This window comes from Pecten maximus, chromosome 8, assembly GCF_902652985.1.
Source record: "Pecten maximus chromosome 8, xPecMax1.1, whole genome shotgun sequence".
Taxonomy (NCBI): domain Eukaryota; kingdom Metazoa; phylum Mollusca; class Bivalvia; order Pectinida; family Pectinidae; genus Pecten; species Pecten maximus.
Genome location: NC_047022.1, coordinates 38595444 through 38609592, shown reverse-complemented (window position 1 = coordinate 38609592; position 14149 = coordinate 38595444). Strand labels below are relative to the sequence as shown.

Genomic DNA, 14149 nt, shown 5'->3' with positions numbered 1-14149 from the left:
CCGTTCTTTCAATTGAACAAAAAGGGGGATAGCTGAACTTAAACCCCATATTTCGCACAGAGAAAGTGAAGTTTAACGTATCTTAATGTAAATATAACAATTAAACGCTTGTTAGATTGTATTTATTGTCAATATCAATGCAATCTAGGGTGGCAGATAAATATTCATGACGCCCTGACGGCCGTCATTCTATTTTTCTGTCACCCAGATTGCATTGATCTTGCCAATAAATACAATCTACCAAGCGTTTAATTGTTAAATATACAACAACACAATACAATCGTTCCTGGATTCGTCATTGATACTAGGAACCAGAAGTATGAAGGGGAATTAGAAAAATTGAAAATAAATCAAATAAATTGTTCAACTGTGGTAGGGATGATACTGAAAATCACGTTTAAAATACAGCGCATAACAGATACGTTAAGTAACGCCGTCTACATTTTGAGCCATGTATAAGGCCAAGTTAAGGTATGCTGTTCTCAGAAAATCTCTCAAAATAGTAAAGTATTGGGTAGATGTTGCGTTAGCTCTATACTTTACTATTTTGAGAGAGATTTTCTGAGAACATCAATGAAGTGTGTACATTCTGTAAGGAGTTACTAGTGTAAAGTACATTCATATGACTGGCATACAGGATTACGGGAATTCTCTGGTCTGATTCCACCAGCAGACCTTACATGTACCACAAACCTATACCAATGGGTTCAACAGTAGGTATACGGGGGAATTGTACTTCTTTACTTATTTAAGAATATCAAGAAGCAAGAAAGAATTCACCGAAACGATATTGTCTAAAAAATAACAAAAAAAAACATATGAAGCTAGCAGCATTTTAGAATACATTTTTGTGTCTTGTAATCTACATGAAGGCCGGTTGACTTTGGAAGAATATCTAGATTCGATTGTTAAGAGCTCCACTGGTTAGAAGGTGATATGAACAAATGAGAAAAAATGCGCCCACATCTGTTTCCAAGGATCAAGGACCAAGAAATTTAACTATCATTGCGGAGGACAGGTATTGTTTGTGTTAGGGTATTATAGGGGGTATAAGAGGACACAAAAACTTATTATTGCGGAGGACAGGGGTTGTTAATGTTAGGATATTGTATGTATAAGAGGACGACAAAACTTACTATTATTGCAGAGGACAGGGTTGTTTATATTTTGATGCAAACCACCTGTTTGGCGACTGTGAACCACCTGTTTGGCGACTGTGAACCACCTGTTGGGTGACTGTGAACCATCTGTTGGACGACTGTGAACCACCTGTTGGATGACTATGAACCACCTGTTGGACGTCTGTGGACCACCTGTTGCATGACTGTGGACCACCTGTTTGGCGACTGTGAACCATCTGTTGGGTGACTGTGAACCACCTGTTGCATGACTGTGGACCACCTGTTTGGCGACTGTGAACCATCTGTTGGACGACTGTGAACCACCTGTTGGATGACTATGAACCACCTGTTGGACGTCTGTGGACCACCTGTTGGACGCCTGTGGACCTTCTGTTGGATGACTGTGAACCACCTGTTGGACGACTGTGGACATTTTGTTGGATGACTATGAACCACCTGTTGGGTGACTGTGAACCACCTGTTGCATGACTGTGGACCACCTGTTTGGCGACTGTGAACCATCTGTTGGGTGACTGTGAACCACCTGTTGCATGACTGTGGACCACCTGTTTGGCGACTGTGAACCATCTGTTGGAGGACTGTGAACCACCTGTTGGATGACTGAACCATCTGTTGGACGACAGTTGACCACCTGTAGGACGATTGTGAACCATCTGTTGGACAGCTGTCAACCATTTGTTGGACGACTGTGAACCGTCTGTTGGATGGCTGTGAACCATCTGTTGGACGGCTGTCAACTATCTGTTGGACGACTGTCAACCATCTGTTGAACGATTTTAGGATTTTTACAATTGCAGGTTGCCCCTGCTACTGCATATAATGTTATATTAAGTCATTCAATGCCTTGAAGGAAGAGTGAAAGAAGGGAAAATAAGAGAAAAGATCGGTCTTTCATTTGACTGATATGGATAATTAAATGGTGGGCGCCAAGACCCTCTTGGATCTCTTGTGACAATTGAAGATTGTTATCGCTATTTCTCAGACAGTAATACATGGATCTTTTTCAAATTTCATATGTAAGTTTCCCTTGGTCCATATTTGTGCATATTGCATTTTGGGACCGATCGGAAAACAACATGGCTGACAGGCGGTCATTCTGGAATTTGACATTTGAAGTTTGTTACCGCATTTCTCAGAAAGTACTAAAGAGATCCTTCTCAAATTTCATCTGTACCTTCCTCTTAGTATCTAGTTGTGCATATTGCATTTTGGGACCGATCAGAAAACAACATGTGCAACAAGCGGCCTTCTTGGATTTTTACAATTGCAGGTTGCTCCTGTAATATATCGTGTTATATAAAGTTATCAAATGTTTTGAAGGAAACGTGAAAAAAAAGAAAAAAAAGATGGAGAAAATATCAGTCTTTCATTTGACTGATATGGATCATTCAATGGCTGGCGCCTAGATCCCTCTGGGATCTCTTCTAATTGTCTTTGATTTAAAAAATTGATATCGTGAATTTGACCAAGGTCTAATTCGAACTGTTTTTATAAGATGGCATTTATATGCATAAAATTAGATAAGATGCATGTAAATACCACAGGATATACTTACTATCTGTTTGTCGACTTTGTTTACGTACGTACAATGATAAGTGGTAATTATAACATAAAGTCTTCATCATTTGCGGAGGTACTGAATATCTCTGTGTGTCTCGTTAGAAAGACACACTCCATGTTATAATTATTATGTTAGCAATTATCCGATGAACTTTTCAGCATTAGAATCAAACTTTTGTATTATAAAATACGGGGTCATTTGGACTAAACGAGTGCCGTATGGCACCACATAACTAAAGCAAAACCTATCGTAAAAAGTTGGTTGTAAATGTTGTTTTTTAACATTTTGAAGAGATGTTTACAGAACTTTTAATTCTAGACGTTCTTAATATTTGTTGTCGTAATCACCCCAAACATCACATCCATGTTATATAATCAGTTTGATTGATTCGTCTTAGAAGTCTAAATTACAGGCAATCGAAAGGTCATCATTTCTACATTTAGCATATATGACCTTAAAGTCTCTTTCATATAATTTGATAGATAAATACTGCAAACAAATTTTCTTTGAGTTCAGTGACATTTATTTAACTAAGGTCAGATGAAAATGATGAAAACTGGTGATATGATTTCTTGCTCCAGAACTTCAGTTATTACATTTGAGACTGTGCTATTTTAAATGACTCCATTGTACCTTGTGTTAAAATTTAAAAGTTTGGGAGCACCGACTGAAATAAACAGTTTCATTGATCGAATCTACATTTTCAATATCGCTATTACACTTATCGCTTTCGGCCTTGAGATGCATAGTCTACAAACAATCCCCATTTCGCCATGTTCTAGGTTTTGATAGAGGACAATACTGCTAGTTTAAGATGGTGACCAGTCCAGGGATATAGCTATCGTGGTATCGCGTTTCTTGATCGACCTCTGTGATTCTCTCCTCCGTGATGGAATCATTTCAGTTTCAATAGATCTACACCATCCACTAGGGGACCAGATATACCAATACGTCTGCTGTCTACTTCAAAGCCAGGATTTAGACAGCCCACCAAGGATTCTTAAGTCAGAATTGTCCGTCAAAGATCTCGACCATCTTCTTACATAGTTGTCAAGGAAAACGCGACTTTTCAATGACTTAGATTTCAATTTTAATGTTAAGATTTTCCAGTGGTATCGAGTAGAAAAACTTTTTTACAGCAGCGAACTTTAGCACTTTGTATTACATGTGAACGATGTGCGCGTGGAAAAGTCGAAGCCGCCTGCGTCGTCATACTCGACACGATCACTAGTATTGCCGTGTTCGTATCACTTTAAATGTCTCAGAAATCAGTGTTCATCCCAATTAACAGTTTATCTGTCCATTCGTTAGATTGCATGTATATCCTTAAACGGGCTATTGTTTTAATTGGGCATTGTCATCGGGGTCATCGGAATCACTTTGACTCAGACACTGGGATCACTCAAAGGGGAATACTACTACATACCTTTTCATATGTACTGTAACAATAGTTAATTTTGATGATGATTTGGCATTTATATGCATCACTTAAAGTTATATAAGATGTATGTAAATACCACAGGGATATACTTCTGTTTGTCGATAAGTGATTCCCATAATCAATCGCTATGGATTTCGTGATTGTTTTATCCAGGCTACGTTAGGAGGCCATATTGCACGTGGTGTGAGCTCTAACGGCCAATGATTGAAGTCATAAGGATACATACTATGCCTGCTCATAAACGATTGGATGGTCTCGGCTGTACCGGGTACTTTACTGTACGTCCATTCCATTACCACAGTTTGAACATCAACTTGACGGAAAAATTCATCGGCACCATTCAAAACATGATCCTCATATCCTTCCACGTCTAGTTTAATAACAACTTTGGTGAGTGGGTCGGAGGATAACAAAGACAAGAGGTCATTTAGAAGTATGGTCTGTACCAGTTCCCGGTACTGTCCAATTAATTTCACGTCTGATCCATTTCGTTTGTTAGGATTATTGTTTAAAACAAATGTCCCACCGACATTATCCTGGTCACGCCCTAGTGAAACCTGTTCGTGTGTGTCCGATATTGCGTTGAATACCATTGTGACGTCATTGGAGAAATGACCAGCATCAACTGAAGAACATAACCTTTGGATGTTGTCTATTAACGGCTCAACTGATACCACGCGGCGACCGAGTTTGGCCACTTCTAATGAAATCACTCCAATATTTGCACCAATGTCAACAAATTGTAGATTTTTATCCGCCTGAAGAAAGGCCACTACTGCTACAGCAACCTCCCTTTCCCAAGTGCCCGATACCAAAATGTGATGTGAAATATATTTATCTACTCCGGGCTCATGCACAAAGATTGGGGTGTCCCCGGAGCTTGTTCGCAGCGTTCCTTTTCGGAACTTTGGGAGATTTGCACAAACTGTTTTATTTTCTTTCCATGTCAGACCGTTCCAGCTGTAGACAGACTGTTTCTGATTTTGTGATTTTGTTGGAGTAAGACATTTTACCAAAGGCGTATTTTGATTTTCATTGTCAATATTTGTGACCTGTGTATTCGCTTCTGTCACTGGATGTGTTGGTGGCGATATAACAGAGCGAAGACCCATTAAAAATTTCGGATGTGAGAGGTCCGTCTGTGATTTTTGAATTCCTAGTGACGCTGCCATGATCCGCGAACCATCGTCTCTATTTATAGTTGTTTTCCTAGTGCTGAAGTATATATAGCCTATTAAGACGATATTGAAGGAGACAGAAATTGTCATGATTGTACAGTGTCTGGGTCTCATGGCTTAGCCCAGATTTCCTTTGATGTATCTTTGGTCCCAGCTATCTACAATAACTAAAATAGATAAACAATATTTTATTATAAACTTCGTATGAAATTTCTATTGAAAATTGAAATACAAAACAGACAAAAATAAACAGTAGCATTGCTGAATATGCTGTTTACCTAACCGTATATTATGGGATTGAAAGGAAGCAGCTTTCATTTCATAAATACGCGTCATGGTGCCATACGAATACATAAGAGTATATATATAGCGATAGTACTGGTAAGTGAATTGTAGTAGATATATCAATGGGACGTGTCACTATGCTGAGACTTATATAAAGAGTAATTTAATGCATTTCACAGGCTTCATCTACAACCGGTATTTACTATTTTTTTTTTTTTTTTAATTTATTTATTTATATGATAAACACATTTTATATGCCTATATTAAGTATTAAGAATGTATTTCAAACAAAGCATGCGTTACATAAAGATGCATAATTATGTATTTGACGGCTCTTCGATTTGTTTCATTGGTTTTGAACAGTTATATTCATCTGTTTATGTTTTAGATGGGTACACAATTCATACATTAACTATCAACTTATAGTAATATTATACTGTACTTAATATTCACCTGTCTATATTGTAGGCACTGATAATTTAAGTATAAATTAGAACGTATTGGAACAAATGAATCGATATAAGCTTAAAGCATGTTTTACGATCCCAAATTATAAAAAAATGTATCTATTCTTAATTGAATATTAAATGAAATATTGTTGAACTGAAACTGAAATATATACTACATTTGTACTTGTATGTTTGTGTATCGTACATCCAAGTAATTGTGAATTACCTTCCTTTGCGTGCTGTATTCCTATTGCAATAATAGAACGAGTTTATGTAGACTTGTCTGTTTTGCTTCGACCTTATCGGAGTCGATAACAAGTACGTCGACGTTCGTTAGATAAGAAAAAAAAAGTAAAAAAACAAACAAACAAAAAACCCGACACTTTGATGGAACTAAATTTGTATTAGCTGTGAATAATGGTAATATTAAGCATGTAAACTTACTACCATCAATAAACAACAACATTTAGTGACTTCATAGGTTACAATTGAACACTCTTGCTGAGCTCCGGAAAAATACTTTTCAACACAATCAGAAAAAGACCACTTGCTTCTAGAACAGACGTTTTCCTTCTTTAAAGATAACATACAATGTATAAGTATTATTCTTCCAATGTGCGCAATTTAACCGATTATTGTTCGATATGCTTATGGTAGAATTTAGTTTTTTTTCACGACAACGTACATTTATGTGCGATACCTTCGTTACACATAGTGATTATGTATCATTTAGTTTGATCTGATCTATATCACATACGATACTATATTTATGCAGCCTGCTGTTAAATGTTTGCATGCATCATTTTCCTTCTCCGTTTAAGACAAATATTTAGTAATTTTACAAACGTCTTTTCAGAAGTAAAAATATTCCAGTATCACAGATATGTGTCACTTCACCGTAAAAGAACAATACAAATTTACTTACTGAGGTACGGCAGATCATCTACGAATCTGTTTCTGTGTCATATTTACTGGTGAATAAGTCACATTATAGTTTCTATGTTAAACCATGCTGTTGAGTGACAGTGTTATCATCATAGAGAACGTCATACAAAGAATGTTCTATAACAGACGCCAGATACCAAACTGTTAACTCGTACAACCTCCTAATACCAACGTTACAGCGCAACGAAACACTACATGTCCGTTTCTATGGTGACACGACGTTAATTTACAAGTATATCTCAGTTAGTTTAAAAGTGACAAATCACAGTCATGTATTGTAAAGTATAGATCAAGCGTTAGGGATTGTATATTGGCGTGATAATCTCTTTTATTTTATTTTTTTCGTGCGTGTTTCTATAAATGTGTTCTCTACAGAGTACTCAAACAACAGTGCATACCAGTATAATGACGAAGTCGTAATCCTTACTACGCCTGTCTGCTGGCGAGCGAGTATACTCTCCGATACTGGTCATACTAGTGTATACGGAATTGTTTTCTTTAGGGTTGACATTACGTGAAACATTAGGATTGAAATTACGTGAAATGTTAGGGTTGACATTACGTGAAACATTAGGATTGACATGTACGTGAAATGTTAGGGTTGACATTACGTGAAACATTAGGATTGACATGTACGTGAAATGTTCGGGTTGATATTACGTGAAATGTTAGGTTTGACATATACGTGAAATGTTAGGGTTGATATTACGTGAAATGTTTATTTGGTTGATTTGTACGTGTAATGTTAGGGTTGATATTACGTTAAATGTTAAGTTTGACATATACGTGACATGTTAGGGTTGACATTACGTGAAATGTTTATTTGGTTGATTTGTACGTGTAATGTTAGGGTTGATATTACGTTAAATGTTAGGTTTGACATATACGTGACATGTTAGGTTTGACATGTATACGTGAAATGTTAGGGTTAACATTACGTGAAATGTTAGGGTTGACATTACGTGAAATGTTAGGGTTGGCATTACGTGAAATGTTTATTTGGTTGACTTGTACGTGTAATGTTAGGGTTGATATTACGTTAAATGTTTATTTATCATTAAATACAGTTCTTGACAAACATATACAATTTGCAGGGGGCGTTACAAAACCTAACCTGCACATCTGACATAAGTGATATTGTATACGGTGTCTAAATAATACATTGGCCCCTGAAGGAGAAAAGGGGTGGCGTGTAGTTTGACTTTGGGAATCAGGCTTTGAAAAAGAAATGCGAAAAATGTTGCTAGGATTCCGTCTCATTTTTCTCTGCCCTTTTTACAGTTATGTCACTTGGAAAACAACCCTTCTACTACTCTAGATGATATAGGAACGCGCTAGTCATTATTAAAGTGAAAACCGTTTTTGCTAAATTTCTTCATCACCATTACTGTTTTTATGATAAGCAATATGATTCGGGGTATAAGCGGTATAGCTGATTGTTGTCATTTCAAAAGATCACGAGGGGGTTATTTACATCATGCATAAAGTGATAATTTTCAGCAATGACAACAAATTGTACTAGCAGACAAGTATGTCACCAGGTTATCAAATATCGAATCTCATGTGTCTCTCAGGTGTGTTACAGTCATGTCTCTCAGGTGTGTAACAGTCATGTCTCTCAGGTGTGATACAGTCATACGTCTCTCAGGTGTGTTACAGTCATATGTATCTCAGGTGTGTTACAGTCATGTGTATCTCAGGTGTGTTACAGTCATATGTATCTCAGGTGTGTTACAGTCATATGTATCTCAGGTGTGTTACAGTCATGTGTCTCTCAGGTGTGTTACAGTCATGTGTATCTCAGGTGTGTTACAGTCATATGTATCTCAGGTGTGTTACAGTCATATGTATCTCGTGTGTGTAACAGTCATATGTCTCTCGGGTGTGTAACAGTCATATGTCTCTCAGGTATGTTACAGTCATGTGTCTCTCAGGTGTGTTACAGTCATATGTATCTCGTGTGTGTAACAGTCATATGTCTCTCGGGTGTGTAACAGTCATATGTCTCTCAGGTGTGTTACAGTCATATGTCCCTCGGGTGTGTAACAGTCATGTATATCTCAGGTGTGTTACAGTCATATGTATCTCAGGTGTGTTACAGTCATATGTATCTCAGGTGTGTAACAGTCATGTATATCTCAGGTGTGTAACAGCCATATGTCTTTCGGGTGTGTAACAGTCATATGTATCTCAGGTGTGTTTCAGTCATATTTATCTCAGGTGTGTAACAGTCATATGTATCTCGGGTGTGTTACAGTCATGTGTCTCAGGTGTGTTACAGTCATATGTCTCTCAGGTGTGTAACAGTCATGTGTATCTCAGGTGTGTAACAGTCATACATTTTTTTATGTATCTCAGGTGTGTAACAATCATATGTCTCTCAGGTGTGTAACAATCATATGTCTCTCAGGTGTGTAACAATCATATTTCTCTCAGGTGTGTTACAGTCATATGTATCTTGGGTGTGTTACAGTCATATGTATCTCGGGTGTGTTACAGTCATATGTATCTCGGGTGTGTTACAGTCATATGTATCTCAGGTGTGTTACAGTCATATGTATCTCAGGTGTGTTACATTCATATGTATCTCAGGTGTGTTACAGTCATGTGTCTCAGGTGTGTAACAGTCATATGTCTCTCAGGTGTGTAACAGTCATGTGTATCTCAGGTGTGTAACAGTCATATGTATCTCGGGTGTGTTACAGTCATATGTATCTCGGGTGTGTTACAGTCATATGTATCTCGGGTGTGTTACAGTCATATGTATCTCAGGTGTGTTACAGTCAGATGTATCTCAGGTGTGTTACAGTCATATGTATCTCAGGTGTGTTACAGTCATATGTATCTCAGGTGTGTTACAGTCATATGTATCTCAGGTGTGTTACAGTCATATGTATCTCAGGTGCGTTACAGTCATGTGTCTCTCAGGTGTGTTACAGTCATATGTATCTCAGGTGTGTAACAGTCATGTGTCTCTCGGGTGTGTAACAGTCATATGTCTCTCAGGTATGTTACAGTCATGTGTCTCTCAGGTATGTTACAGTCATGTGTCTCTCAGGTGTGTTACAGTCATATGTCTCTCGGGTGTGTAACAGTCATGTATATCTCAGGTGTGTTACAGTCATATGTATCTCAGGTGTGTAACAGTCATGTATATCTCAGGTGTGTTACAGTCATATGTATCTCAGGTGTGTTACAGTCATATGTATCTCGTGTGTGTAACAGTCATATGTCTCTCGGGTGTGTAACAGTCATATGTCTCTCAGGTGTGTTACAGTCATATGTCTCTCAGGTGTGTAACAGTCATGTATCTCAGGTGTGTTACAGTCATATGTATCTCAGGTGTGTTACAGTCATATGTATCTCAGGTGTGTAACAGTCATGTATATCTCAGGTGTGTAACAGCCATATGTCTTTCGGGTGTGTAACAGTCATATGTATCTCAGGTGTGTTTCAGTCATATTTATCTCAGGTGTGTAACAGTCATATGTATCTCGGGTGTGTTACAGTCATGTGTCTCAGGTGTGTTACAGTCATATGTCTCTCAGGTGTGTAACAGTCATGTGTATCTCAGGTGTGTAACAGTCATACATTTTTTTATGTATCTCAGGTGTGTAACAATCATATGTCTCTCAGGTGTGTAACAATCATATGTCTCTCAGGTGTGTAACAATCATATTTCTCTCAGGTGTGTTACAGTCATATGTATCTTGGGTGTGTTACAGTCATATGTATCTCGGGTGTGTTACAGTCATATGTATCTCGGGTGTGTTACAGTCATATGTATTGGTTTACAGTATTATATCCAGGTGGTACAGTTAATGTATTCAGTGGTACAGATGGATAAGGTGTCGTAACATATATGTTTCGTTTAACAGTATGTATCTCAATGATTTTTGACAGTCATATGTTTCTCGTTGTTACATAATTTTCCGTGGTTACAGCATGTATTAGGTGTTTACAGTTAATATCTCAGGGGTACACGCATAGTATTCTCGGTGTTCAGTCATATGTATTCGTGTGTGTTACAGTCTATTATCTAGTGTGTTACAGATTGTACTACTCAGTGTTACGTTGAGTATTAGGGTACAATCATTTCCTCGGGTGTACAGTATTGTATTCAAGGTTGTACATCATGTTCTCGGTGTTTGTTAACACATATGTCTTCAGATGTACATCAGTTTCGTGTACACGTTCCTATTGTAAGCATTTAGGTGAAAGTCATGTTTAGGTTGTTTAAAATCATTACTGGTTTTCATATAATCTATACATTTCTAGGTTTACAGTCATATGTCTCTCGGGTGTGTAACAGTCATATGTATCTCAGGTGTGTTCCAGCCATATGTCTCTCAGGTGTGTTACAGGTACTTGTATAAGCCGACAAGAGCATGCAAACTAATATAACTGTAACATACTATTGAAAAGAGTATATAAGTAACTGTTTTACATTCTTTGTATTATATATAACTACTTAGAAGCTTCGGTTATGCTTCTGATTTAACTTCAAATCTAGCATAAACAATAAAAAAGCTGTGCCATGTCAGGACTTAAATTGATATATTGAAATTTAGGTATGCAAATTAGCAATCTTTATAGACATATTATGTATTTTACAGAATTATACCAGGGGTATTATATATTGAGTCGTCTGGAATAAGGTCTAAAATATTAATTCTTTTATGATTATATCAATATGAATATTTTTGACAGCTTGTTTTATCTTTTTAAATGCCTTTTCCTTTCACGATGCTAAAATGTACTTATCAAACTTCGGGAGACAAACCAACATAGGTATTTTCGAGTTACATAGTGTTACTTTCGTTAAAGACTTTTTTCTTGTGTTTGACTAGGATTTGTACAATAACTCTGTTACTTTTAGAAACAAACCATTTAAACGACTAGGTTTTTATTCAATACATTATTTTGTTGTTATTTAATTCACGATAAGCTATCAAATAATCCACGTTTACCTGTAAAACGATTGCGCTTACTCGGAAGCATTTAAGGAAATATTTTGAAGGATATCTGTAAACTATACTGTTTTCAATAAATATACATTTCTAGCTTAAAAGTAAAAGTTGTGTGAAATCGATGCAGCCCGAAACTGAGTGTAATGACTATTTATCTAAGTCCTGTGACAAGATTAAACGAATAGTTCTTAACTACTTTAACCTATCAATCAGACCATCCTCATCGCAATCACTATACATGCTGTCATAGTAAGTCGTCGGTTCTTCACAAGTTCCATATATAGTATTAATCCATTGTTTAAGTCACAATACCGAGACAAGATTTAAGTAAAAGTGAAGAGTTGTATATTATCTGTAGATATTCATGTATGTGAAAGGTCAGAAACGTGAGCATACCATCATCACAGTGTTGTTATCGCCGATCCATGTTGACTCAAGTGAGTGAGAAATGTGACGTAATTTACATCATCTTCAGAGTATTTGTGATAATTTTTCATTGAGAAAGACAAATTTACCAGTATTTAAGAAAGTTTGCATGTTCACGTTATAGTCATGGACTAGCACTCTGGTAATAGATCCGTACATGTTTGTTTATCTCATGAAAATGTCTTACCTTGTCACTGCACGACAACGGATTCACAGTGTTCAAGTTCATACGTTCGTAAGGCCCCTATCTGTTTATATTGGCATTATCTCCCTCTACACAACTTCTTGCCACGTAGGCAAATAGAAGATGAAGTCCACCATTATCGTATTTTGATACTAGTTTACGGTTTTAATGTCTTCTTATAAGTTGAGCTAGAAGAGATTGTATTATTCATATTATTATTAGATGTCGTTTGATTATATTGAGTACAAACACACGCCTACACTGTCACATAGGGAGACAATGTAGCTGTGATAAGATAACATATCACTCAGTCGACAATACACACACTGCCTTAATTACTAGCATTGTGTATCAGCGGTGTGATCTCAAAAACACAAAACGATTGGTATATATATATGTATACATATTAATATATTAATACATATATAAATATTCATCGACAGGATTACCAACACATAGTGCATATGACACATTGTGCTAATTATTTGATATATAACATAGTAACACAATTGAGGAAGGAAGACAACTTTATATATACATGTAAATATATATGCCCAAAAAATTGTGGCCGTTGGCCTTATAAGCCTCTGCTGACACTATGTAGTTCGTGTTTTGGAATTGAATTAATTTGCCCAAATTTCTAGATAATATAGAATGTCATGTGATATCGATATAGAAGTTACTCAACAAGTGGTTGCTTTATATTGTATTTCTTTCACTAGAGAGCTATCTTCAAAAGTTACAAATAAGGCGAGCTTTAGAGAGTTTTTTTCTATTTTTTTTCGGCATAGCCGTATAATATTCTTTTGGCCCCGAATATGACGCGACAGGTGGCGTTACTGGTCAAGATGAAGTATGTGATTGGTCAATGTAGCGGTAGATGCAAGATGCAGATATGCAGTTAAAAACGAAACAAAGTTAAGATTGAATGCAAGCTGAATAAGTGGATGCATCTTTTCAAATGACACATTAATAAAATGATATTCCTGATTCAAATGCAGTCTTATTATCACCAAAAATGATTCAAACTGATATAATTTTGTTATCCTTCTGAAACTCATTAGTTCGTTGATTTATTTCACCAGCAGTTTTACATTATAACTACCAGCAGTAAAACTATGCCGTTTATCTTTTTTAAAGATAATTCTTGTTTATAAATAACGAGAGTGAGAAAAATATCATATACAACAACCAGTACGAGTTTGTGTGTCCTGTTTCCACCACAATAGAAAGCTTTTCTGAGGAGGAATTGGTCTGTTTTGTGTCAGCGTGTGTTCTTTTCGCAATATCAGGTGGAGTGTAAGGATATGGCCTAAAGTGAAAAGTCACTAATTAATATGCAAAAATGGCAATTTTGCAGGCCCGGTCAGGGCACGAGTCATAAAGTTGTCTTTCTTCGTCAGTTGTACATGTGTTACAATGTTATATTTCAAAATATGACAAAAACAACTATTTTCGGGACATCGTCAAGCGGCCTTCAAGTGTTAGCCAATCAAAATACATTGAACCAAGTACATGTAAATAAAACAAAGTCCCGGTCAAAGGTCATTGTGACAACTAATCGAACC

The 14149-nt window shown here is 36.7% G+C and overlaps 1 protein-coding gene across 2 annotated transcripts; it reads right to left on the bottom strand.

The window, feature by feature from the left end:
- Positions 1-3776: 3776 nt before the first annotated feature.
- On the bottom strand, positions 3777-12723 carry LOC117333446. Of its 2 annotated transcripts, none has more exons than XM_033892741.1 (2): positions 12585-12723; positions 3777-5489 (listed from the first exon to the last, which is right to left on the bottom strand). In XM_033892741.1, exon 2 carries the CDS (start codon positions 5434-5436, stop codon positions 4270-4272), a length of 1167 nt encoding a protein of 388 aa, XP_033748632.1. In that variant the 5' UTR covers positions 5437-5489; positions 12585-12723; the 3' UTR covers positions 3777-4269. The 2 variants fall into 2 exon arrangements, with proteins under 2 accessions (XP_033748632.1, XP_033748633.1); XM_033892742.1 differs by lacking the exon at positions 12585-12723 and adding an exon at positions 6982-7110.
- Between the last annotated feature and the right edge of the window lie 1426 nt (positions 12724-14149).

Coding starts and splice junctions, on each gene's coding strand:
- LOC117333446 (XM_033892741.1), bottom strand. CDS start 5,436: ATGAGACCCAGACACTGTACAATCATGACAATTTCTGTCTCCTTCAAT.